The sequence below is a fragment of the Vulpes vulpes genome, chromosome 14, assembly GCF_048418805.1.
Source record: "Vulpes vulpes isolate BD-2025 chromosome 14, VulVul3, whole genome shotgun sequence".
In the NCBI taxonomy this organism is placed as follows: Eukaryota; Metazoa; Chordata; class Mammalia; order Carnivora; family Canidae; genus Vulpes; species Vulpes vulpes.
In genome coordinates, this window is record NC_132793.1 from 109,889,484 (window position 1) to 109,913,446 (window position 23,963).

The 23,963-nt window shown below is 54.0% G+C and overlaps 2 protein-coding genes across 5 annotated transcripts in view; one reads left to right on the forward strand and one right to left on the reverse strand.

The window, feature by feature from the left end:
• Positions 1-16,647, reverse strand: part of CFAP99 (cilia and flagella associated protein 99) — a 40,509-nt gene extending 23,862 nt beyond the window's left edge. The window contains exons 1-2 of the mRNA XM_025998973.2: positions 16,478-16,647; positions 8,092-8,219 (exon numbers count right to left, since the gene is read on the reverse strand). Of these exons, the coding sequence (XP_025854758.2) occupies positions 8,092-8,202 (111 nt within the window). The 5' untranslated portion in view covers positions 8,203-8,219; positions 16,478-16,647. The remainder of the gene's footprint in view (positions 1-8,091; positions 8,220-16,477) is intronic.
• A 349-nt stretch (positions 16,648-16,996) lies between these two features.
• ZFYVE28 (zinc finger FYVE-type containing 28) overlaps positions 16,997-23,963 on the forward strand; it is a 114,725-nt gene continuing 107,758 nt past the window's right edge. For 2 of the 4 annotated variants that reach the window (XM_025998948.2, XM_072737706.1), the window contains exon 1: positions 17,152-17,322. In XM_025998948.2, the coding sequence (XP_025854733.1) occupies positions 17,284-17,322 (39 nt within the window). In that variant the 5' untranslated portion in view covers positions 17,152-17,283. Of the gene's footprint in view, positions 17,323-23,963 lie in introns of all 4 variants that reach the window. The other 2 variants (XM_025998928.2, XM_025998939.2) reach the window with 2 other exon arrangements.

Here is a 23,963-nt window from a genome sequence, read left to right on the forward strand (position 1 = left end):
AGACAGCTGGAGTTTCACAGGGACAGTTTGGGTGGGGAAGATGAGGAAGTTCTGGCGGTGGAGCGTGGGGAAGTGGGGATGTATTAACACCATCAAATCCCGTGCTTTACATGGTTAAGGTGGCAAATTTTACACCACCTTAAAACAGGTAGGCTTTACCACAATGAAAGAAAAGGGCAAAGTCTTATAAAGCATTTCAAATGAATTATTAGAAAAGTAACCCCAAAGAAAAAGAGAACGGTAAGGGGGCCTCTGTGGGACTTGTCAGGTGTGCCAAGCCAGGTGAGGAATTGCCAGGAGCAGGAGGGATTGCACTCTGCTCTCCGGGGGTAGGGGTGGGGGTGGGGGGCAGATGCCAAGGAGCCTTTCCTGCAAGCATCCTGGGAATACGTTTTGGGTAACTTTACACCCTGTTCCTGTTCCCTTTAACCCTGCAATCACACTTCTGGGAACCTAAGGGAACCCTCCAAAATGCAGGAGATACCCACACACTAGAAGTTTAGGGCATTTAATAAAACTCTTTAAAGCTTTTTCCCCCCATTGTCTGCCTTGTTATAAGCTTGAAATGTCAGCGGTTTCTGCCTGTGTCTGGCTGGCCTTTGCCATTTGGCGATCCCGTCGAAACTGAGGAGTGCCCTAACCGAATGTGCTTGAATGTCACCCTTGCACAGCTCTTTATGCTGAAAGACAAAATGTTTTCCCTTGCTGCTGGACATACGTTCCAAACTTTTCAACTTTAGGAGAAAATAAAAAAACCCGTATCTTCCTGTATTAAATTTTAGACTAGCTCATATATGTTGTATTAAACCTGCCATATCAATTGTAATGTACAGATTTTGCAAATACTATGCTGTATGTGATGCCCAACTGTACCCGCAATGCACATGTAATACATTCATGCCCAATAAATGTTTTACTTCTTTCTGAAAACAAAAAAAAAGTTCAAGGTAAAGGGAGAAAGTAAGAGCCTAAGTTTAACCAGGGGCATGGGGGGTGCTGTCTCCCATCGCAGGGGAGCAAGGCACCCACTGCCGTGATGCTCCTGCAGAACTCAGAATGTGGCCACAGGACAGATAATGTGGGATGAAGCCCGGGTGTGCACCTGGCCCCTGACAGGTGCAAAGCATATCAAAATCAACTCACCTGCAGAGTTGTTAAAAAAAATTTTTTTTACCAATATATTAGATACAGTTTGGTATCTCATTTTATTTTGCATTTTTAAAGAAGATTTTATTTATTTATTTGACACACAGAGAGAGAGAGAGAGAGAGAGCACAAGCAGGGTGAGCAGCAGAGGGAGAGGGAGATCCCAGGACCCTGAGATGGGAAGGCAGCCGCTTACCCCACTGAACCACCCATGAGCCCCTTATTTTTCATTTTTTTTATTATCAGTGAAATTTTCATACATTTACTGGATATTTATTTGTACTTTTGTGAATTATCAGTTTACATTCTTGGCTACTTTTTATTGGGATGATATTTTCCTGAATTTTATGAGCTCTTTATATAGTGAGACAATTAACATATTCATTAATATGATAGTTATTTTTGTGAGTTTGTAATTGGTCCTTTAACTTTGCATATTTTTTGGCACAGAGGTTTCTCTTTTTTCTGAGGCCAAATCTAACTTTTCCTTCATGGTTTCTTCACCTGTTTTCAGAGAAATGGGACCACCTGAGGGGGCCTGGAAAAGCCACAGGACCTGGGAGAGCCTCTGTTCCCACACGTGTGGTGGGGCATCTGCATGTTGTCTCGGCAGACAGTGTCGCTCCCCCTGCATCACAGGGGCTGGAAGCCCGAGGATCATGTTCTTCAGTGGGTTCTGCCTCTGTGGTTCTGGACACAGCTTGGTCCTGCCCTAGGAGAGCCAGCAGGGTGTGAGAGACGACTTCCCTCTTCCTTCCCTGGCAGAGGTGACAGATATGCCATAGGTGCTGCACAGCGTAGCCCTGGCTGTCCCAGACTCAGGTTCTGAAGCCTTCCCCACAGCTCCCCAGCTGTACTAAATCCCTGGCTCCTCCCAGTACCTGGTAAGGGCCCAGGTAGTTAGGTTCTCATGCTAATACTCTCCTGTGATGCCCTCTGCTCTCAGGCTCCATTGCAGGCTTCTGGTCTCCTCAGTTTTGGCATGTTGGGGTGGGGAGCTCAGCGTCCATTCCTCTGGCCCAGTTTCTTCACTGTCTGCACTCACCCCCTGGGGCACCTCCTCCAGTGGCAAGGCTGAAAACCTGCCCTTCCCAATATGTGTCCCCAGCCAGCCTTCCCAGACTCCCAAAAGCTCTGTCTCCATCTGTTCCTCCCCCCCATCTCACCCCCTGGTTTCTGCCTGAGGCCAGCCTCCTGGGCTTCGCCCCAACCTGCCCCTCCCCAGCCTTCCTGTCTCATAAGCACAACCCCTGCTCCCAGCTGTCCAGACCAGACCCCTTGATGCCTCCCTCTGCCTCCCACCCAACACCTCATGGGTGGGCCAGGGGAACCCAGCTGTGCTCTGGCTTCTCCTCTTGCCTGTCCTCTATTTCCAACCTGGCCACCAAGTGAGATCATGTCTGTCTTTCTTCAGAACCTTCCAGAAGGAGTCCTTACAGTGGCTGGTGAGGCCCTATGGGGACTGCTCTGGGTCCCTCTGAGTTCTTACCCAACCATGGTTCCACTCCAGCCCCACTGGTCTCCTTCTGCTTCTCATTGGAGTGTCCCCTCTAGGCCTCTGTGCTGGCTGTTCCCTCTGCCTGCAATGCTCGTCCCCACACACTTGCTCCTTCACTCCCACTAGGTCTTTGCTCAGGTGCTCCCTGACCTCCCCACAGTCAGATGCTGGCCAGCCGTCTCACCTAGCAGCACACACTGGCAGTTATTCGCCCTTTCCTGCTAAAATGTCACCCCGGTGCTCATGAGGGAGGGAAGGGGACATCCTGCCTCTGCGGGATGTACAGATTTTGCAAATACTATGCAAAGGCTGGGCACACATGGGGTCTCCTTCCACGGTCAGCTTTGGTCCCTGCAGGCAGGCTTCTGTGCCAATTTCCCCCTCATGGCCCTCTGACCCCCAGGCTATGCCCACACGGGGCATGCTTTGTCCAGCTCAGCCCAGGGATCTGTGCAGGCAGGTCGGAAAGCAGTGAGTCAGCGGGGCCAGAGCCCAGGCTGCATGACTCTGCAGGATGCCTGCCCACAGTATCCCCCCTGCCCCCATCTCTGAGGCTCAGACAACAGTGACTCCGCTTCTCATGAATTACGTCCGCGTTTGGGAAGTGTGAGTATGTATTTTTAATAAGGTCAGAGCCTTGAGCCCGAGGCTGGAAGCCCTGATGCTGTAAGTCCCCAGTAAGGAGGTCAGGCAGGGCTGCATGGGGCCTGGGGCCTAGAACACATAGAACCATGTGGTAAATGACACCCTGCCCTATGGGGGAGGCTGGGCCCAGGGCCAGGTCCTCACTGCTAAGGAAGGTCAATGTAGCTGGTCACAGAGAAGAGACTGAGGCCTGATGGAGGTCAAAGGGCACTGAGCTCCAGACCACTTCCTTCTGGCCAGACTGGCAGAGGGTTGCTGAGGCTGGGCTGGCCGGGCTTTCTCCAAAAGGAGGTAAGACAAGGGCGGAGTTGCAGAGGGCCCCAGTACCAGAGCTGAGCCTTAGCCCCAAACCAGCCTCGGTCACGGAACCCAGAGGGTGGTGGTTACCCAAGGGCCTCTGAGTTTTCTGATACCATGGCCCTTGGCCAGCCCCCGGGGGGCGGCAAGCCTTTGGGTAACAGTTTCATGGACAGTCCTGGGAGATGGGGGGCCTGGGGCAGAGGACTCAGAGGCCTGCAAAACTGCCCACCATCAGCAGCCCCTGTAGGAGTTCCCAGATCCAGCTTGTCTGTCGGCACCAAGGAGTTCAGGCAAGTGAGACCAGGGCCCAGGGCAGGAAAGGGGCTGGGGTGCATATTTCAGCACCACGCAGAAAACCTAGGGTCCCCTGCTAATCTGTGACGCCAAAACCAAAGCCAGGGAAGAAGCAGAGAGAGAAAGCTGAGGTTGCCATAACCCCTCCTCCATTCTTCCTGCCCAACAGAAGAATGCCATCTCATCATGGTTGGTATGCTCAGTGAGAACTTTTTCCAGGCCCCTGCTGATAGAGCCATGTAGCGAATGTTTTTTTTTTTTTTTTTTTTTTAATTCAGGATAGACACACACACACACACACAGAGGCAGAGGGAGAAGCAGGCTCCATGCAGGGGAGCCCTACGTGGGACTCGATCCCGGGTCTCCAGGATCACGCCCTAGGCTGAAGGCAGCACCAAACCGCTGAGCCACCCGGGCAGCCCACAAATGGCTTTAATCAATGAGATTTAATGGCTAATTGTCAGGTGTAGCCTCCAAGAAAGCTCTTAGAAAGTTATGCAGATTCACCTGGTACCTGCCTTATGCTATTTGCCTTCCTCCTCTTTTTACCTGGGATATGGATGCAATGCTGGAGACAGGGCAGCCATTTTGTGGCTATAAGACAAAGGTATATTCTAAGGAGGGCCAAGCAGAGAGGAAGAATGTATTCCTTTTTTTTTTTTTTTTTTTAGGAGAATGCATTCCTAATGACACTACAGAGCTGCTGCGCCCACCCTAGACTGCCAGTCTGCAGAACGCTTCTTATATGAGCAAAGATATCTCTAATTTTGTTAAGCCATTACTTTTCTGGATTTTTTTTACAGCTGGCTGGCCACGTGGGCCTCTGGGAGTGTGTGGTAGGGGAAGGAGTGGCCAAAGGCAGCACTCAGCATTCATCCCCCCTACAGAAAACTCTCAAGTCCACCATTGTGGTGCTCAAATGAGATATTTGTTCCAAAGCGAGATTACCTGTGGGGAGCAGATGAGGAGTGGTGCAGGGAGGAACTCCTTCTCATTCCCATCCCTCCTGAGGGTCCGGCCAGGGAACACAGAATAACCCAGGCTTTCAGGCCAGTGCAGGCTGCTTGCTGACCACAAGCCTGGTTGCTGGTGCCATCATCCCCTCCTCCCTCCATCCCTCCTCCTTTCTTAGCTCCAGTCAGGCCCTCAGCGCTGCTGTCAGGTCACCTGGAGGCTGTCATCTGGAGAGGCTAGACCCCCATGTCTCAGTGCCTACACCCACAGTGGCAAGGAGGAATCCCTTTCTGATCTATAGATCAATCTGCAGAGAGAAAGTCAGTGTGTCCTTTCCCCAGTCGACAAGTCCTTGGACCTTTCCCCACCCTTCAGTCAGACCTCCTCTCCACCTGGTCCCCGGAGCCCAGCATTCTGGTAGCAAACCTCAGTGTGCCAACCTGGCCCCTCCATCCTTGGCCTCCCCCAGGAGGCTCCTTGTCTGAAATGTCCTGGGGCTGCTGTAACAAGTTACCACAAACTTGGCAGCTGAAAACAATAGGGATGACAGAAGTCCAGAACTGAGGTGTTGCAAAGTTGGTGCCTTCTTGGGGCTCAGAGGGAGAGTCCACGCTGTGCTTCTTCCCAGCTGTGGGTGGCTGCGGCAATCCTGGTGCCCATAATAGCACACAGACGTATCACCCTAACTCTCCTCTGGGGTCACATGGCCCTTTTCCTTCTGTCTCCTTGTGTCCAGAGTTTTCTTTTCTCATAAGGTTTCTAGACACTGGATTTGGGGCTCAGCCTAAATCAAGGATGATCTTATTTTGAACTTCTTAATTATATCTGCAAAGATGGCATTTCTAAATGAGGTCACACTCACAGGTAACCAGCAGTTATGACTTCAACATATCTTTTTTGGCACCAATAAACCTGCCCTCCACCAGAAGGCGGGTCCGTTTGTGTGCGGGGTCACTTTCTTCCAGGTGAGTCTTGAGCCTTGGTCTACCAGAAAGCCGTGGATGAAACCAATTTTCTGATGGCTGGAGGCAAGAGTGTGTTGTCCCGAGTGCATTAGTCTCCAGCACCACCTGCCTGGACTCAAGGTGGACATTTGAAAGGATCTAGGAGAACCGGCGAATCAGAAAATGCAGCGGGGGATGCCTGGGTGGCTCAGCAGTTGAGCGTCTACCTTTGGCTTAGGTCGTGATCCTGGGGTCCAGGATTGAGTCCCGCATCAGGCTCCCTATGGGGACCCTGCTTCTCCCTCTGCCTGTGTCTCTGCCTCTCTCTGTGCGTCTCTCATGTATAAATAAAATCTATAATAATAATAATAATAATAATAATAATAAACGCAGCTGCCTCTCCACCTGTGTGAGTGTTAGGGCCCCTGTCAGGGACCCAGGGTAGGACCCAGCACTTGGCTGGCATGTGGGCCTCCTCCCCACAGACACGCACACATGGGGCATCACGGCAGGACTTGCCAGTAACGATCTGTTAGTTGTGGGGGAAAGTGCCCCCCCCACTATTTGTTGTAATGAACCCAACTTTCTGTAATGGTGGTTACTGAGAAATCAAGACATTAACTGTGTGTGCTGAGCAGTGTGGGGGGAGGCAGCCTCGGGGGGACAGGGTCCTGAGGACACAGCAGAGGCACTAGGGAGCCTGCTTGGTGTCAGAAGGTGGGAGATTCGGGTGAGGTCTCTCTTTCAGGACGAGAGTAGCAGCAGCAGTCATGGCTGATGGCAAAGACGTGTGGCCGGCGTATGGGGGAGCTGCCACAGCCAAGCCTGAGCAGCAGAGGGGCCAGGCTGCAAGGGGGTACTAGGGAGCTGGTTCTGGCTGGGGACAGAGCATAGTGGCCTGGCCCCTGGCTGTCCTCATCACCTCCCCACCATGCCTAGGGTCTCAGGGCAAGAGCTCAAGAGAGGGGTGCAGAGTGGGGGTGGGGAGCGCTCCCCAATCCCTGCCCAGTCCCTGTGGACCGCCCAGCCCAGCTAGTGGAGTGAAACTGCAGAGCAGGTCCTGGGTCAGCAGTCCCAGGCTTTCTCTTGGGGGAGAGTCTCCAGTTCCTGGAACCCCTCCAGCCCTGTGTACACTGCCCAGTGCCCCGGGCCCTCCTGCAGGCCACACCCACCCACCCCGTCCTCTGTCCAGGTTTCCAGGCTGCTGTACCACAAGCAGGAAAATGCCCTCCCACACCCGGAGGGAGAGGGAGTCCACCTGTGGCCTGGGGCCCGGCAGAGGCCACGGCTGAGCAGGTAATGGGGCCAGAGGTGGGGCCTGCCTCTCCAGGGGCAAGCACCCTAAGTAGCTCACAGGGGACCTGGGAAAGAAATGCAAGTGCGGCAGCAATTAGAGGCAAACCTCCCAGAATCAGTGGCCACAGCCCCTTCCAGTGGATGCAGGTGTTCTCCTGCCACTGGATGGCAATGGGCAGGCAGCAGGCCCAGTGGCAGTCCTACAGTATTTCCCAAGGTGGACCTGACCCCCTCTGGAGGCTCCATCCCCCAGAGCCCATGTCTCAAAGTCCTGAAGGCAAGACCCCTGCAACACATGCTCCTCGGGCTCCCTGAGCACCCACCCTTGATGGATGGACTGATGGACACATGGCCAGAGTCCTGGATCCCAGGGAGGCCTCTAAGGGCTGTTGAGGTAGCAGGAGGTACTACAGTGCAGGCTCCCTTGTAGGCCCTCCAGCCCAGCCATGGGGTGGGGACCGTGTGGGGGCATAGGGATGGAGCTGGGCAGCTGGGGGGAAGGCCCCTTATTTCTTCCAGGTGTGGGTCACAAGATGAAGGAGCTGGGGCTCCTGTGGGCCATGCTGCCTTGGCCAGCCCCTGACTCTGTTGGAGGTTGGTCAGCTCACTGGCTGCCCATGCAAAGCTTCCCTGGGGAGGAAGCTGACTCTTAGCTATCTTCAGTTTTGGAAGGTACTGTGCAGATATGTCCCGGGTCACAGTGCTGTGGTTTCCTCTCACGAGACTGGTCCAATGCGTATTCTGGACGCCAGGAATGCCTCTTGAGGCACAGAGGGGTCCCAGCCCTGAAGGGCTCCCTGGGAGACACGGCAGCCACCATTGCCACGTACAGTGACGTTGAGCATGCCCAGCCTTTGGATGGCGAGGCGCTAAACCCACAGCCTCTCCCCAGGTGGGAAAGAAAGCAGCTATGAGGAAGGAATTTGATGTTGTTTTGCTAGAAAGTAACTAGCTATAGGACATGTGTTGCTGGCACACCTCCCAGCAGGCCCCGAGCTGCCATGCTAATCCTACCTGCAGGGAGGTAGACACAGCCTCCAGGAACTGCTCAGGAATGTCCTTCTCAGGCTTAAATTTGTTCAATTGCTCAATGACAGTTTCAATGCATTTTCCATAGTAGGCCATCTTCCCAGAGCAGGAGCCTAAAAGAAAACCACTCCAGGTCATGCCCTCCATGACCTCTAGGCTATCAGCTCAGCAGGTGGCGAAGGCAGCCACAGAACACTTAACAACAGATGGGCCATCCCCCCCACCCCAGCCTGGTGCCTCTCACAGTGAGGCCTGCTAGCTGTGGTGACCCCGGGCCTGCTTCCTGGACTGTGTCCCTGCAGGCCTCTACCACCTGAGAGGCCTAGGCTGGCCTTGGGGAGCTGTCACCCACAGCCCCTAGAGGCTCCCAGGCTTCCCCCATGTGGCCCCAAGCCCTACAACTGTACACAGGTAGGGATGAGCCCTGGGAGGGGAGGGGGGCTCTGAGCATCTCAAAGCCCAGCTGGGGTTCAGTGACTGTTTATACAGCAGGTTTTGCCCAGAGGGGTGGGTAACCTGATCCTAAAAGGTTGGGGTGAGGAGAATCCTCAGGTCACCAGATTCAACACCCCCATTTTAAAGACAAGGGACCCAATACCCAGAGAGGTTGCATAGTCAGATATGTGGTCAGACCTTGTATGGGCACTGAATGTTCCAGAAACATACTAGCTCTAGGAGACCAGTTTGCCCAGAGACCCTCTCCGGGAGACCTCGGAGAAGCTGCTTGGGGGTGGGGCTGGGGCCTAGGAACTGGTTCTAACAGGGAGCCCCCAACTCGCCCTTAGAGGGGGGTGCCCAGACCAGCAGGGGTTCCTCCCTACCCGCCTCTCTTGTTCAATGCTACCAGAACCCCTGCTGGTCTTTCCAGCACCCACTGTTGGCAAAGCCAGGTTGCTAGTGCCCTGGGGACAGTGGAGGAAACTCCCCTCCCAATAAGGTGGAAGGGCTCCAGATAGCAACCCCCAGACCTAGACCCCCCCACAGGGTGGAGACTGAGTGGAAAAAAAAAACCACTGCATACACTGTCCCTGGGGTCCCTGGGGGGATGACGCAGTCCACTGGCTGAGTCCCCCAACTGCTTTAAGGAGTGAGGGCCAAATGCCACCAGACGTGTCTGAGAACCGCTGGCATGAATCACTGGAACAAGCCAGCAAGAAGAAGAGCAGAAGCTGACAGCCGGTAAAGCCCAGAAACAACACGCCGCTTCCCAAAGATGAGCGATACGGTATCCAAGGAACGGGGAGTATTGGAGGAAAACAGAGTTCTTAGAAATTAAAATATGGCAGCAGAACTACAGATAGAAATAGAAGAGGTGGGAAGTAAAGCTGAGAAAATCTCCCAGAGAGCATAAAAAGATGAAGAAAGGGGCACCTGGATGGCTCAGTAGGTTAGGCATCTGCCTTCAGCTCAGGTCAGGATCTTGGGGTCCTGGGATCCAGCCCTGCGTCGGGCTCTCTGGTCCTCGGATTGAGCCCCGTGTCAGACTCTCCACCCCATGGGGTGTCTGCTTCACCCTCTGCCTTTCCCTCCCCCTCTGCCCCTCCCCACACTCATGGGCTCTCTCTCCTTCTCTCAGGTAAATAAAATCTAAAAAAAAAAAAAAAAAAAAAAAAAAAGATACAGAAAGTAGGAGAAAAATCCCCAGAAAAGCAGGGAGCCACTGCAAAGGGTCTAAATGCCAATTAACAGGTGCTCCAGAAAGAGAAGAGAGGCATCACATGAGAGGATGTCCCCCAGCTGAAGGGGTCCCTGTGGACAGGGATCCCAAGCACCTTCTGTCACCAAGGGAGACAGAAGCCTAGGAAGGGACCAGAGTGTGGAGTAGCCTTGGATTCCCCTGCAGAGAGAGCCCAGGAAGCAGCAGACAAGGGACTCAGAAGCAGGAGAATTTCCAGGAAGGTAACAGCAGGTGGCAGGCCAAGGACCCCAGAACCAGGGCAGGAGCTCCAGCGGCCCTGCACTTGCTTGGGGCGGGGCTTCCTGAGTGTATTTTCCTTCGTACTCAGGGAATGAGGCTTTGACACCTGCCTTGGTCAAGGTCGGGATCAGTTGGGGTCCTTTCCCCTCTGCTGGCTGCACAGCTGGGCCCCGCACCACCCAGCTCTGCAGGCCTAACTGGGGCTGTCCCCTAGGGGGCTGCTCTGGGGCCCAGCCCTAGCTGGGCAGGAACAGATGCCCATGGAAGCCTCTCCTGTGTGCAACCAGGAGAAAGTCCTCTCAGAACAGGAAATGCGCTGAAACTGCCTTGAAGCTGTGATACCGAGCACAGCCCTGGAAACCCAGCCTCAGGAGGGTCTGGATTCGGAGACCAGTCAGTGGTTCTGCAGAAACCAGGGCAAACTGCAGGTGGCAGCAGCGGAGACCCACAGAGGACTCTAGTGTGAGAGTCCCTATTTCCCCATCAGGTCTTGTCCCAAAGCGCACATGAGCATCAGCACCGAGTGAGCTAGCTACTGGCATGGCCTGGATGCTGTGGCTGCCCCAGCAGCCACCTAGAGCCACGTGGGCCCAGGAGAAAGGACCAGGGACTGAGGTGGGGACACAGGCAGGGCGCAGGCAGGGGCGCAGGCAGGGCACAGACACAGACCTCAGGAGGCTATGCATAAGGTGGAGCTCTCCTGGCCCCGAGTCCTACGGCTGCTAGGCCACTGAAGATGTGCGGCTTGGCCTATGTGAGGGCAGCAAATCATGACCCCTGCAGCCTGGGCCCGGGCCTTGGTGCTCCTCTAGGTGGGTTGCTGCCCTGCCCCACTCCTCGTCCTGCTATCCTACCCCTGGCAATGGCATCACTGACCACACAGAGGGCCACTCGGGGAATCTCTTCACTGGAGGCAGCACTGAGGGGTATGTAGCCAATTCTTTTTCCTTGGTATGGGGATCTGCACTCCAGGGAGCAGGGTCTGCCTGGGTCCCGGCTCCGAGTGAGTCTTGCATGGGGCCTGGCTTGCAGACTGCGGGAATGTCAGGCCTCGGGGTCCCTAGAGGAAATATTCACCTGGAAGAAGTCCTGGAAAAGACTTATTTTCACTGCTTGCAATCTTCACCCTAGCAAAATCTGATTTTCCTCAGCCTAATGCAGCTAATGAACAAACGGACATTTTATTTTTTTAAGTAGGCTCTATGCCCAGCGTGGAGCCCAACATGGGACTTGAACTCACAACTCCAAGATTAAGACCTGAGCTGAGAGACCCAGGGTCAGATGCTTAACCAACCAAGCCACCCACATGCCCTGTGTCAAAGGGACCTTTTAAAGGCCACTGAAAGCAGTGGCCACCCCTCCTGACATCAGAGGATTTGCTGGGCAGGATGGAAGCCTCAAGGGTAGAGGGCTGCCTGTGGCCCCTGGGGATGAACCACTCATAACTGGTTACTTGTGTTCATGCAAACCCTTTCTCCTGGGCCCCATGTCTGACAGGCTGTGGGACATTTCTTGGTGAGGATCACCCAGCTGCACCAACTGGCCATAAACCTACTCACCAGTTCTCCCAGGCCTGGCCCTCCAACCCTTTTTTTTTTTTTTTTTTTTTTTTTTTAAGATTTTGTTTATTTATTCAGGAGAGACAGAGAGAGAGAAAGAGGCAGAAACACAGGCAGAGAGAGAAGTAGGCTCCATGGAGGGAACCCGATGTGGAACTCGATCCTGGGACTCCAGGATCACACCCTAGGTGGAAGGCAGGCACTCAACTGCTGAGCCACCCAGGCGTCCCTGGCCCTCCATCCTGTAGCACAGTCCTGGTCTTTCCAAGCAGGAGGACCCAAGGCTTCTGGCCCGAGGCTCTGGCAGGTGGGCTAGGTGGCAGTGCTACCCTCTGAGGTGAGTGAGGTCTCAGGTCAAGGGCATCTCCTGCCACTAAGAGCCATTAACAAATCCCCCTCAGCTCCTGGGGGACCCAGCAGGGCCTCTCCAGCATGTCCTGCCCCTTCACAGCCTGGGGTCACAGTCCCAGGGGCCCCCTTCCTGCTTGCCCTGCTGTACCCCAGCTCTGCCTACCCAGGCTTCTCACTGGCTCACAAGCCTCTTGACTTGCATCTCCTGAACCTCGAATACTTAGTCCTCTCTGTGGTAAGCTCCTAGGCATTCCGCAACACCTGGTGCAAATAGCAGCGCCTGCAGAGCCGGCCTGCCTCCTCCCTTAGCTCTTCCCTTCTCTGAAATCACCCAACTTGTGTGATGCCCCTGTGAGCACCTGGCATAGGACCCCACTTTCCTGCCTCTAAGTCCCGGCCCTTCCCCAGAGTTGGCCCCTGGCATGTGCCGCAGACACGTCTGTGGGATGAATGATGGGATGCAAAACTGTGCAAAAGGGTCAAGTACCCTAACTGGCTCTTAGTTTTTTGTTTTTGTTTTTGTTTTTTTAAAGATTATTCATGAGAGACAGACAGAGAGAGAGGCAGAGACACAGGCAGAGGGAGAAGCAGGCTCCATGCAGGGAGCCCAATGTGGGACTTGATTCTGGTCTTCAGGATCACGCCCTGGGCCAAAGGCGAAGGCGAAGGCGGCACTAAACCGCTGGGACACCCGGGCTGCCTGCCTTAGTTTTAATCTGAAAGATGGCTTTGACATTCAGATATATCCGAGGTCTATAGACCTATCCAAAGACCACATTAACACTTTTTTAAACCTTCGTTCCCACAGATCCTATAGTTCAACAGGGTTCAGTTTTATTGTTTCACCTAATTGGAGAATAATTGATACCACAACAATGTTTACTGAGCACTAAATGTGGAAGACAACAGACCCTACAAGGGTTTAGGCTCCCTAGCCCCAAGGAGGCTTTCCTGCCTGTGGAGCGCCAGGTCCAGGCTGGTTCTGAAGCTTTCCCAACACCCAACAACACCTTGGGGTGAGCCCTAACTGGGTGAAAGGGACACCGTGTCACCATAAAGGAAAATAATATTTACACATTCCAGAGCTCACAGGGAAAGGACTGCAACTAGTGAAGAGTCTCTTTATAGAAACGATGTTAAGGATGTGGGTTTTTTTTTATCCCTCCCACCGACCATCACTTGGGGGCGTTGCCTTGGGGGATGGGGTCTGGCCCTTGACTCTACCTTCCCGCATGTGCTCGGAACACAGCTCTGATGGAGAAACACATGTAGTCAGGAAAGGGCTCCCTCCTGCACCTGATGTAGGTGCTGCTCCCAGGGCGGGATGGGGATGACTTCCCTGCCCTCCCTCCTGTCCTGGAGTTTGAACATTCTGAACAAAGGATGCTTCAAGAGGCCCTTTGGTGATCTTGCAAGTCCACGAGGAACATGAGAACCGCCCAGGCCCTCCCCCCAATCCAGAGCGGGCCTGGATGGAACAAACTGGAAGCAATGAATGGATGGGCCAGGTGGAAGATGCAGAGGGGAGTCTGTGGTGGGGAGAGAGGGACCCCTGGGGAGCCCAGCTGGCGTGAACCATTAGTCCTTGCAACTCTGGCTCACTGTCCCCCTCAGGGCTCCAGGGGCAGGGGCTCTGCACACCTACCCCAGCAGAGAGCCGTGGTACCAGGACCGTAGATGTCAGGACAAGAGACATTTGAGTTCTGCATTCTCACTGAAATTAGCTTGTGAGCTCAGTCAACATAGTGACGTTTTGGGGTAGGAGACAGGTACTAAAGTCATCTGATTCTGATCCATGCTCTTAGCACCTCACCTTTGTTTTAATGGGGGTAAAACCAGATATGTGGGTAGTATTTAACTTCCAAGATTTAACTCCACTAATCAAAGACTTGACTGTCTCATATTTAAGGAAATTTTAAGGTGGGCTGGACCAAAGCTTCTCTTTTCTTAGCAAATCCTTTACAGAAAGAAACAAGATTACACAAGGTTCAAGTTCAAATCCCATCAGACCCAAAACCAGCCGCTAGAAAGGCTCCATTTATGTAGATACCAAATGTGTGTGAATTCAACTATATTCTTTCCCTGGCTTTTGATTCTGAGTAAAAGTCTCCTAAGGAATTTTTTTTTAATTTTTAAAATTTTTTTTTAATTTTTATTTATTTATGATAGTCACAGAGAGAGAAAGAGAGAGAGAGGCAGAGACATAGGCAGAGAGAGAAGCAGGCTCCATGCACCGGGAGCCCGATGTGGGATTTGATCCCGGGTCTCCAGGATCGTGCCCTGGGCCAAAGGCAGGCACCAAACCGCTGTACCACCCAGGGATCTCTCTCCTAAGGATTTTTGCCATGTCATGCTCTGATGGCTTGTGCTTGAAGTACAGACCCACATGGCAGGTTTTGCTAGTTGCTCTTTAATCTCCACTCTCCTTTTCCTTCTGAGTAACAAAACACCAAATTTTGGTTGGGTTTATTGCTGCCCAATTTAAAGACGGTATTTCCCAGGCTCCCTGGCAGCTGGGTATGCCATGAAGTACAAGCGTGTGAGCCCTCCAGAAAGTCCCTCTGAAAGGCAGAGGCATATACCCTTCCTCTTTTCCATCCTGCTGCCTGGACTCAGGAAGTGATGGCAAGAACTTGGGCAGCTACCCTGGACTGTGAGGAAACCCATTCAAGATGGCAGAAGAGGAAGCCAGGAGAGTCTAGGTCCCTGATGGCTTTTTGTGGCTGCTATAATTTCCAGGATTGCCTCCCCATTAACCTCCTTTATGGAAACATGAATAATCTTATTTGGACCACTGTGATCTTAGGATTTTTCATTTTTCATTGCATGCAGCTCAGTCTTTTAAAAAATTATTTTAAAAGATTTTATTTGTTCATTTGAGAAAGAGAGAGTGCATGAGTGGACAAGGGCAGGGACAGGGAGAAAGAATCTGAAGTAAACTCTGTACTGAGTGCAGAGCTGGGTGAGGAGCTTGATCCCACAACCTATGAGATCATGACCTGAGCTGAAACAAGAGTCAATGCTTAACTGACTGAGCCCCCCAGGCATCCCTAGCTGAACCTAATCTTATACTGATACACCCACTTCCCTCAGGTCAGCCTTCCTCCCAAACACAGTTTCAACCTGGGAAGCATAGGAGGGAAGCCTCTGCAACAACAGCCCCAGCTTTGGAGTTGGCCAAGGACAGAACCATAGAGAAGAGTCCTCCAAGTGTCTACCCTGAGTCACGTGCTAGAAACTGGCTGTGGAGGAGCAGGTCTCACCCCGGCTGGGGGAGGATCGAGAGTCTGCTTGGACATGTTGCCTTTGAGGGGACTTGTTAGACTTTCACTGGCAAAGAATAGATAGAGGGTTCTGCCATCCAGGACGATGTTCAGGCTAGAGGTATAAGTTTTGGAAAGGTCAGGAGAAAGCAGCTTCTTACCAGATCACATGACCGCAGAAACTCACCAGGGAAGGAGTGGCTAGAAGAGCTTCCAAGGACTGAGTACTGGGGCCCCTAGTGTTAAGAGGCTGGGGAACCAAGGAGGCCTCCGCCAAGAAGACTGAGAAGGAGCAACCAGAGGAGGGGAGGCAGGGAGTGATCCATTCCAGCCAAGCGAGAATGGTGTGTCCAGGAGAGGAGCACTCAGCTGAGTCGCTGCTGCTAACAGTTCCAGGAAGAGATGGGGCTCTGATCACTGGACTTAGCAACACCGAGGTCAAGGATGACTGATGAAGAACTTTGGAGGAGGAGGTGGGTGAAAATCTGATCAGAGTGGGCTCCCGAAAGAAGAGGCAGAAAGAAATGAAGATAAGAAGCAACCTAGGGGGTGGGGGGTGCTGCTCCATAAGGGAGCTGGAGGGGAGTGGGGAAGATTAACTAGGTGCTCAGTAATGAACATGGCCCCCCACCAGCACACAAGGAAATCTCCGCGGCTGCCTGTGCCTAGACTCACTGCCTTTCATAGACTGGAGAGGTTAGGGATCCAGAACCATCAGAGCCTATAGCCCCGGGCCACTGATAACGTGAGTCTCAGACAACAAGTTCTCTATCAAGGGAGATGTTACTTCGTTTCCTGCACCCCAAATCTGCACATTTCAGAACACCCAGAGCAGTGCTTTTCTTGATCTGGACCCCCTCCTTCAGCCAAGAGCACAGCAGCCTCTTTGTGCCTCAGTTTCTCCAGCTGTCAATGGGAATTTAAAATGTTTTGTATTCAACACATATTTGTTTTTAGCTCTCTGCTTGCGACATAAATAGGTTCTTGGATTTTGGATCCAAATTAGGGCACCGTTGGGGGAAGTGGTGAATATGAAAGAATATCTTTTTAAAAGCACCGTTTATTGTGACGATATAAAAGAGAGAGGGAAAAAAGCACTGTCAACTTTAATCAAAGAGATGGGAAGAAGACCCAAAAGGTGGTTATCGAAAGCAAGATGAGAAGCAGAGGAAGGTGACTGGTCCACAGACCGTGGGAAGTTGCCAGAGCGATGCTGATGCTGAGGGAGCGCGCCCTGCCCTCCACCCTTCGGTCCCATCTGCTCCCTTCCCACCTCTTACCTGTTGGCCGGCTTCGTGGGCACTCCTGCCGCCGCACCTCCCGGCCCACTTTCCCCCGAAGCCACACCAGATGCCAGGGCCAGGGGGTGCAGCAGGTCTCGCGAATCCAGGCAGGTCCCCAACTCACTCCAGTTTAGCCAGGACCTCCGCCACCACTCGCGACCCGGGGTGCGCGCCAGGGTGCAGTTTGGGCGTCGTCACCTAGCAACCAGCTTCACGCCCCGGCGCCCCCGGCGAAAAGACTACAAGGCCCAGAATGCACAGCGCCCGCAGCGAGGCCAAGGACGCCGCGTCCGGGGCCCCGCCTCCCCGCAATGCCCATCGGGACTTGTAGTTTTTCTCCCTTGCCGGGAGCTCCGGATCGCCCTCCGGCGGGGAGCGCGCCTCGGGCGGGGCGCCGCACGGCGCCGCGGGATTGGGCGGCCTTCGCTGCCCTCGGCGGGCAGGGGGCTCGCCGTGCGTCGGCGCATGTGCGGCGCGCGGCGCGGTGGCCGGCGAGGCGCGGGTGTCAGTGAGCTGCGAGGAGCCGGCGCCCCCGTGCCGGCGTCCGCCCGCCCCCTGGTCCGCCTGCCGCGGTGCTGCGGGGCCGCCCTGCGCACAGCTCGCGGAGCTTCTCCGGCTGCGCACCTGCCCCGCACACCTGTCCGCCGCCCTCAGTCCGGCCCCGCGCCCGGCCCCGCTCGCGCCAGCCGCCCAGGTACCGCGCGGGCCCCGGCCTGGCCCTGCCCCCGTGTCCGCCCCGCGCCGCAGCCGGGCCGGGAGCAGCGCTGCGGAGGCGAGGGCCGCGGGGCCGGGCGGGCGCGGCGATGATGAACAGGTTCCGAAAGTGGCTGTACAAACCCAAGGTGAGCGCCCCTCCCTCCCTGACGGACAGACCCTTCTCTGCGGTACTGACCCTCTCTCGCCTGCCGACACCCCCCACCTCCATGCACTCTGTGACCCGCACACCGGGGCGCGGGACCCCACCCTCCCCCAGCCGGGTCCTGGACCCTCTCTCCTCCCGCCGAGCCCCTCCCCCCCAGCTCCACTCCACGACCCGCCCGCCCCGTTGCAGGATCACCCCCTCCCTAAGCCGGCTCCTGGACCCTCCTGCACCCCGGCCCCGGCTAGGGTGCGCTTCCCTCGCTGCCCGCGGCCAGCAAGCGTACTTTATCCCCGACCGTCCAGCGTGGCGCCCCTCTCGCACCCCTTGGTCCCCGACCCGCACCTCGGAGCGGACCTCCTCCTACTTCTCCTGGGTCCTGGAAGGACTTCTCCATCCTTCTTGCCTGCACGGGGTTGGGGGGGAACACCCCTCTTGCTGATCACCCAGTTATCCTGGGCCCGGAACCCACCCCCAGTCTCCCTCCACGCTCCGGAGGAGACCCTCTCCCTACCTCCCCCAGGTTCTGCAGGGGACCCCCGCTTTCCCCGTGTCCTGGGTCCTGGACGGACCCCTCAGACCCGGTCCCACCGCCCTGGCCCTGCCTTCCCGAACAGCACTGACCCGAAACTTGGCCCGCTGGTTGGCCCGCGCCCACCCTCTTGCTCTGGAATCCCGGACCCCTCCTCCGCGGCGGGGTCGGGGTCCGGGCGGCGCGCCCCGCGCCTCGTTGGCTGCGCCAGTCGCACTGCGGGCGCTGCGTCCCCGCCACCGGGCCAGACTGGTGCCTGCCTTGGCTAGAGCAGGGCTGGGGGCGGCTGTGCCTGTGGGGGGCGCAGGGTCCCAGGCCGCAAGCGGGCCGGCGATGCGGGGGCTGGGGGGGGCGCTGGGGTCTGCGCTGGGCGATACCGCTCGGGCGAGGTCACCGCGGCGACCGGGATACATGGAGGCCGATCCCAGGAACCACTACTTCCGGGGGGTTGACCACTCTCCTGGATCTGGCTTCCTAGCCCTCCCCCTCGTGGGTGGTCTCCCAGGATGGGTTTTCTTTAAATGCGTCCCCTCCGGGCGCTCCCATTGCGGTGGAGGGGGCAGGGGTCCGTTTGGGAGACGAGCCCAGGAACCTTCAGGGTTCCTGCTTCGCTGTGTCTTTGGGGTGGGAGAGTTCTCCAGAGTGTTGGGTTGAGGGTTTAGGATGCCAGGGCTGTGCACCTTGCTCCGCCTTGGCCTCATCCAGGGAGGATAGGAGTCCTTTCCTGCCAGGTACAGCCACCTACCGGCCTGCTCCCAACCTCTTTCTGGGAGGTGCTGTGTGTGGTCTGGAGCCTCTCTGCCCTTAGCCATTTCCCAGCAACCCCTCCTGGCTGCAGCTCCCCCCAAGGCCAGTCCCAGTCCTGCTGTCCTGCTGTAGGCTGCCAGGGGGAGGTGGCAGCCTTCGCACAGGACATCTGTACAAGGAATGGCTTTTTGTTTGTGTGACTTCTGTCCCTGGTTAAGGAAAAATCAAGTCCTGTCAAAAGGTCATTTCTAGGCTGGGCAGCAGTGTTATTTTTTCATTGTATATGCAAGCAAGGGACCTACGTATCGTAGGTCAAGTAGCATTCTGGTATTTCCAAAACCACTTCTGTCAGGAGTCCAGGGGCTCCGGGATGCTTTTTTCCATCCGTGGCTCTGCAGTGGCCTTGTTTCCAGGATCATGTAACCACACCGTGAAGTTGGAAGGGAAGGAGAGGTAATTGCAGGTTCTCTGTTTCATTAATGATTGGGTACTTTCAGTGGCCCTGCCTGTTTCAGTTTAAGGGAAAGTCTTTAGAAGTGGGAAATGATATTGCCCTTGAGGTTTTGCCCCGGAATTGAGAACAGTGTCCCTAAATTTCCCTCTTCAGCAGGCAGCTGCCTTCCAAGGCAAGCTCCAGGGGCTGACCTGGCAAGGTGGAGAGTAGTGATGGAGAATCATGCTGCAGGAGGAAAGAGGAGTGGTACTTCATCTGGTCCTCAGTGGCATCTCAGGTCATGTTGTCTGACTTGTGTCCCTGACTCCTGGACTCAAAGACACATCTCCATTTGAGATCTTTGTGTCTGGCCATGGCATGGTTCCCTGTGGTCAGCATGAGCTTGGGGGTCTGTTGTTTGAGATCTGTCTTTGGAGTTAAATATCTTGATTGTTTGGAGGGCCGGACTATGTTAGGTCACCCCAGTAGCCTTTCATTTTTCAAGCCAAAGCTCAGACTTTTGTCTTGGATTATGAATTGAATTTTGTGTTTCCCCCACCTTTCCCATTTAACCCATTTGGCACAAGTGAGCACAGAGTCAGTCCTGGGAGGATTTGGGGCTGGCAGAGCAGAAGTGTGAGAGTCAGCTATGGGGGGATGTGTCTGGGGGAGACTGTTGCCTGCAGTTGGGATTTTTTTTTCCCCACTTTTGTATTTAGATAGATACACAATTCAAACTGCATTCTTGATATAATCCCTGCTTTGGTTTAAAACTGAACACTGAGCTTCTTGTTCATTACAATTCAGTGGAAAACATTCTGAAGCCAAAAATATTCATTGTTCTTGCAGTTCAAAAAAGAATTTAGAAATGCTTTAAAACATTCTGATGCTTAAAATTTTTGATATGTGAATCATTAATAACTACCTCAGTTGAGTAAAAAAAAAATCCTGATGTATAATATACTCATTTAACATGAAAATGACATTACCTAGCTCTCATATTTCCATTTATTTCTTTTCAAACAGCCTTTTAAACCGTATGATTTTTCTTCATGTAAACTGTTAGGGCTCTACTGGTGTTACCAGGACCGGACAGTAAGCTGCCTGGGAAAGGCAGTGTGTGGGAAAGCCTATCAACCTGTCCTTTGTAATGTCATTGACATGCTTTTTTGGCTTCTGTTTAGGGAAAGCCCTTCTTAGAAAGAGTTAACTTTTAAAAAGTGGAACCTTCGGAATAGCTGGTGTCTTCATCTGAAAGAAAAATATTAATACTTGTGTTTTTGCTGGGTTACAACTTTCTCGTTGATGCCTGGTCACTGTGCTGAGGGGTGAGATCCTGGCACAGTGGAAGGGGTTCCCGGGCGAGGCCCAGCCAGGACATCTTGGCCACCATCAAAGAGCATCCTTAGGATGGTGCAGGTTAAAGTTGTGTTTTCCATCTTCTAGGAAGACTTGTCATGTGGGTAGGTGAGGCTGTCCAGCTGGATGGGGATTACCATGTTCAGCCATGCATCCCACAAAGCGCTCTCTCATCTGTACCTCCAAACAACTTTTGGGGTGTGGGTCATTAACATTCCTTGTAAATATGGTGCTTTAGTGGGTGATGTTTATCTGGAAACTGTCAGTTTTCTGGGTTCAGGTTAGAGATGAAATGGCTTTCTTAGAGAGAAGCCTGAGTGCTTTTGGTAAGCTTTGTGACTCTTGGAGCTTTGTGAAGTCTGCTTGGGGGTGGCCCCAAACAGGGTGCTTGTGGGAATTCCTGCTGGCAGCTGTGGACTTAACTCAGCTTCCGTGGGTTAGGGGTTGAGAGCCCTGCCCAGGGTCCCTCTTGGTTTCCAGAGTCTGAGGCTACCTGCTCATGGGTGTGCAGCGGGCCCTCTGTTCCTTGACCACCTGGCAGAGGGTGGCAGCACCCTAGAAGGGCAGTGGCAGATAGGAGCCCTTCAGGTATTAAACCATCAGGTCACAGGGCCACATGGAAGGCCTGGGTTTGCATCTGTGTGCCCCTAGTCATCCTTTCAGGGCTTCCCTACAGGGACCTAGAGAAATACCAGTAGGGCATCAGCAGACCCCAAAGCATGGGGCACCGTGGGGAGCTTTGCCGTGGAGGCTGGTGAGAGGTACGCTCTTCCCTCCACCTGGGTCCTGCTGCCTCTGGGTCTGGCGGGGCAGCATTGTCACAAGCCTTGATTTCCCCACTCTTCTCGCCTGGGACATAAGCTGCTGTCCTTACAGTACCATTTTGGAGCCTGGCGCCAGGTACAGACACTGTTTCAGGGGCTTGGGGCTTTGATGCGAACTTCCAGTCAGGCCACTAAAGGACTGGTTTTCAGCTGATAAACTCCGAGTGCCCAGCTACAGCTGAGGCTGTCCTTAGGGTAGCTTGCTACTCTCTGTATCTCTCTGAGGTGAGCTACTGGAAAGCCAGTGTTCTGGAAAGCCTGGCCCCATGGGCTGTGCCAGTGGGTGCCTGGCAGAGAGGGGGCTCAGAGAGTCCTGGGAAGGATGCTCAGCAGTGCTGAGTCACAGTAGGCTTGGCTGGCCCACACACCCATCTCTGTCGTCCTTGCTGCCCTGGCTGCCCCTCCCAGAGAGCCCTGCCTCAGATGTGTCAGCACTTGGAGGCTGCAGGCACATGGCGGAGCCCAAGAGCTCCCTTGTCCCTTCATGTGGCTCGTGGAGCCCACAGGTCGGACAGGGAGTGACTCTGTGGGAGGCTTCCGTTTGCTGAATTCCTGTGTGTGGCCTCACACGCCCAGCCCTGTGCCATCAACATTTGCAGGGCAGGGAGGGGCTGAATGGCTGATGGATGGTGAGTGTCAGCTTCTGTGCCAAAACTGATGTCATTAGTTAGGGGTCTGCAGTTTACAATCAGGGCAGTGTGCTACCGGGAAACGTCTGATAACATGGGCAAGTCAGAGGCAGAGAATCCTCAGCTCTACCTAATTGATGTCTGGGCTTGGAGTCCAGCAGGCAGGGCAGAGCCTGGTGGGGAGGGAGCCCAGGTCTGCACTGCCCGCCAACCCCCTCCCCTGCCTCGCTTCGAATGGGAAGCCTGCTAGGTAATTCCATTAGACCTTAGGAGGGGATGGGTAATTTCAGGATGCTTTAGTGCCTCTCCTAAAGCTGCCAGGAATTCCCAGAACACCAGATATGCTTCTTTTAAATGTGTGAAAATGCACATCTAAGAGCCTACAAATGACTTAGTGGTCATGTGCAATTTTCGGTGGCAGAGCCATGGTTTTGTCTTGTTGGTGTGGACAGCGCCAGGCAGCCCAGCTCCTGTGGGGTCTACCATGTGCCCATGCAAAGGTAAGTGACTGTGAGCGAGCCTGCTTCAGAGAAAAATGGGGACCCAGAATGCTGTGCATTTTGGTGTTCCTGTCGTGCCTCACTGGCCTGTCCTTGCTGCCTGCTGTGGCATGTGTGTCCGAATAGTGTTGAAGCTGCTACAGACAGGGCAGCAGAGACTTCTGCACTGGGGCCTGGGTAGGAATCTTCATCCCTTCCTGTCTGGCCCTGTGCCTCAGTTTCCCTGTTTGAGGTGGGGGTGACAGGACCTGCTGTGGGAAATTTGAGGAGATCATTTCTGTCAAGAGCTCACGGGAGTGGCTCAGAAATGACAGCTGTCAATGTCAGCGGCACTATTGAGTGCAGATTGATTGCAGGACTGTGACATGGAGCATTTTATGGAGTCAGCCATCACTAAGGCTTCTGGTTACTTCTAGGTCATTTTGAGAGGGAAAGTGTCCTACAAGGTGCATCCTGCCTCTCCCACCCTTCCTTGCTGTGGCATGTTGGGTACTGGGTTGTAGGGAATAGGACTTGACTCAGGACACCTCAGGCATCCCTGGTGACACATGATGACAGTGATGAATGATAATGATCCCGCCTCCTATGCCCTCCCTGGGGCTGAGATGCTACTATGTGCCCATCGCTGCCCCAGTATTGCTTCTCCAGTGGGAATCCAGGGCTGAACTTCAGCCCATGTGGGCCTCAGTGGGCTCCACCCTGTCAGGTCTGGCCCCCAGACCTCTCAGGCCTTCCTCCTGTGGCCTGTGTCCCCTGTTCCTTGGCTGGAGGCTCAAGATCCAGTAGAGGACTCCAGAGCCATGGGTGGCTAAGGCTGGGTGTGAGTGACCGCTCAGGGGGGATAGAACTCTGTTGTTAAGGCACTGAGGTTTTGGGGGTGCTTGTTATCATCTGATGTTCCCTGTTCTACAAATGGGATCTCAGACACGAGATGCTGACTTGCTAGAACCTTCAGAGCCAGGAAGAGGGAAAGCTAGATTTGAACTCCGGTGCATTCAGCCCCAGAGCTGGAATTTGCAAGCTCTTCCATCCTGAGCTGTGTGTTTCCTGCAGGAAGGAACCGAAGCTGTCATCCGTGTTTACATGAGTCCCATTTGATGAAACAATTACTTTTGTACTTTTCACAGTCGGATTGCAAAGAAACTTAGATATTGATGGGCAATTCAAGTGTTTGAAGGAGGAAGACAAAAATGAATGGATTTTTTAAAACTGATCTGAATAGATTAAGCAGAAGTAGAATAGAACATTTCATATTATGGTAATTTATGTAGAGTAGTTGGGTATGATGAATGGAAGGTTTTTTCCCTTCTTACAGTAAGTATGTTGAAGCTCTTCCATTTCTCTTTGTTTTGTGCTGGGTGGAGGGAGGAGAATGTTGGGGGTACTTCAAGTGGGGCTCCGTCCATGGCTGAGGGGTCTTTGGAGCTCTGTGTGGGGGCTCTGGAAGTCTCTGCTCTAGGGGACTTGCTGATGCTGTACTCGACCACCCCCAGCACCGCTAGCCCTTGTACTCTGGGTTCTTGGGGAAGACAGGGTGGCACACCTACGGATGCGGATGCTGTCTATAGGGCAGTCATTTTTCCTTCTGGTTTTTAGTTTT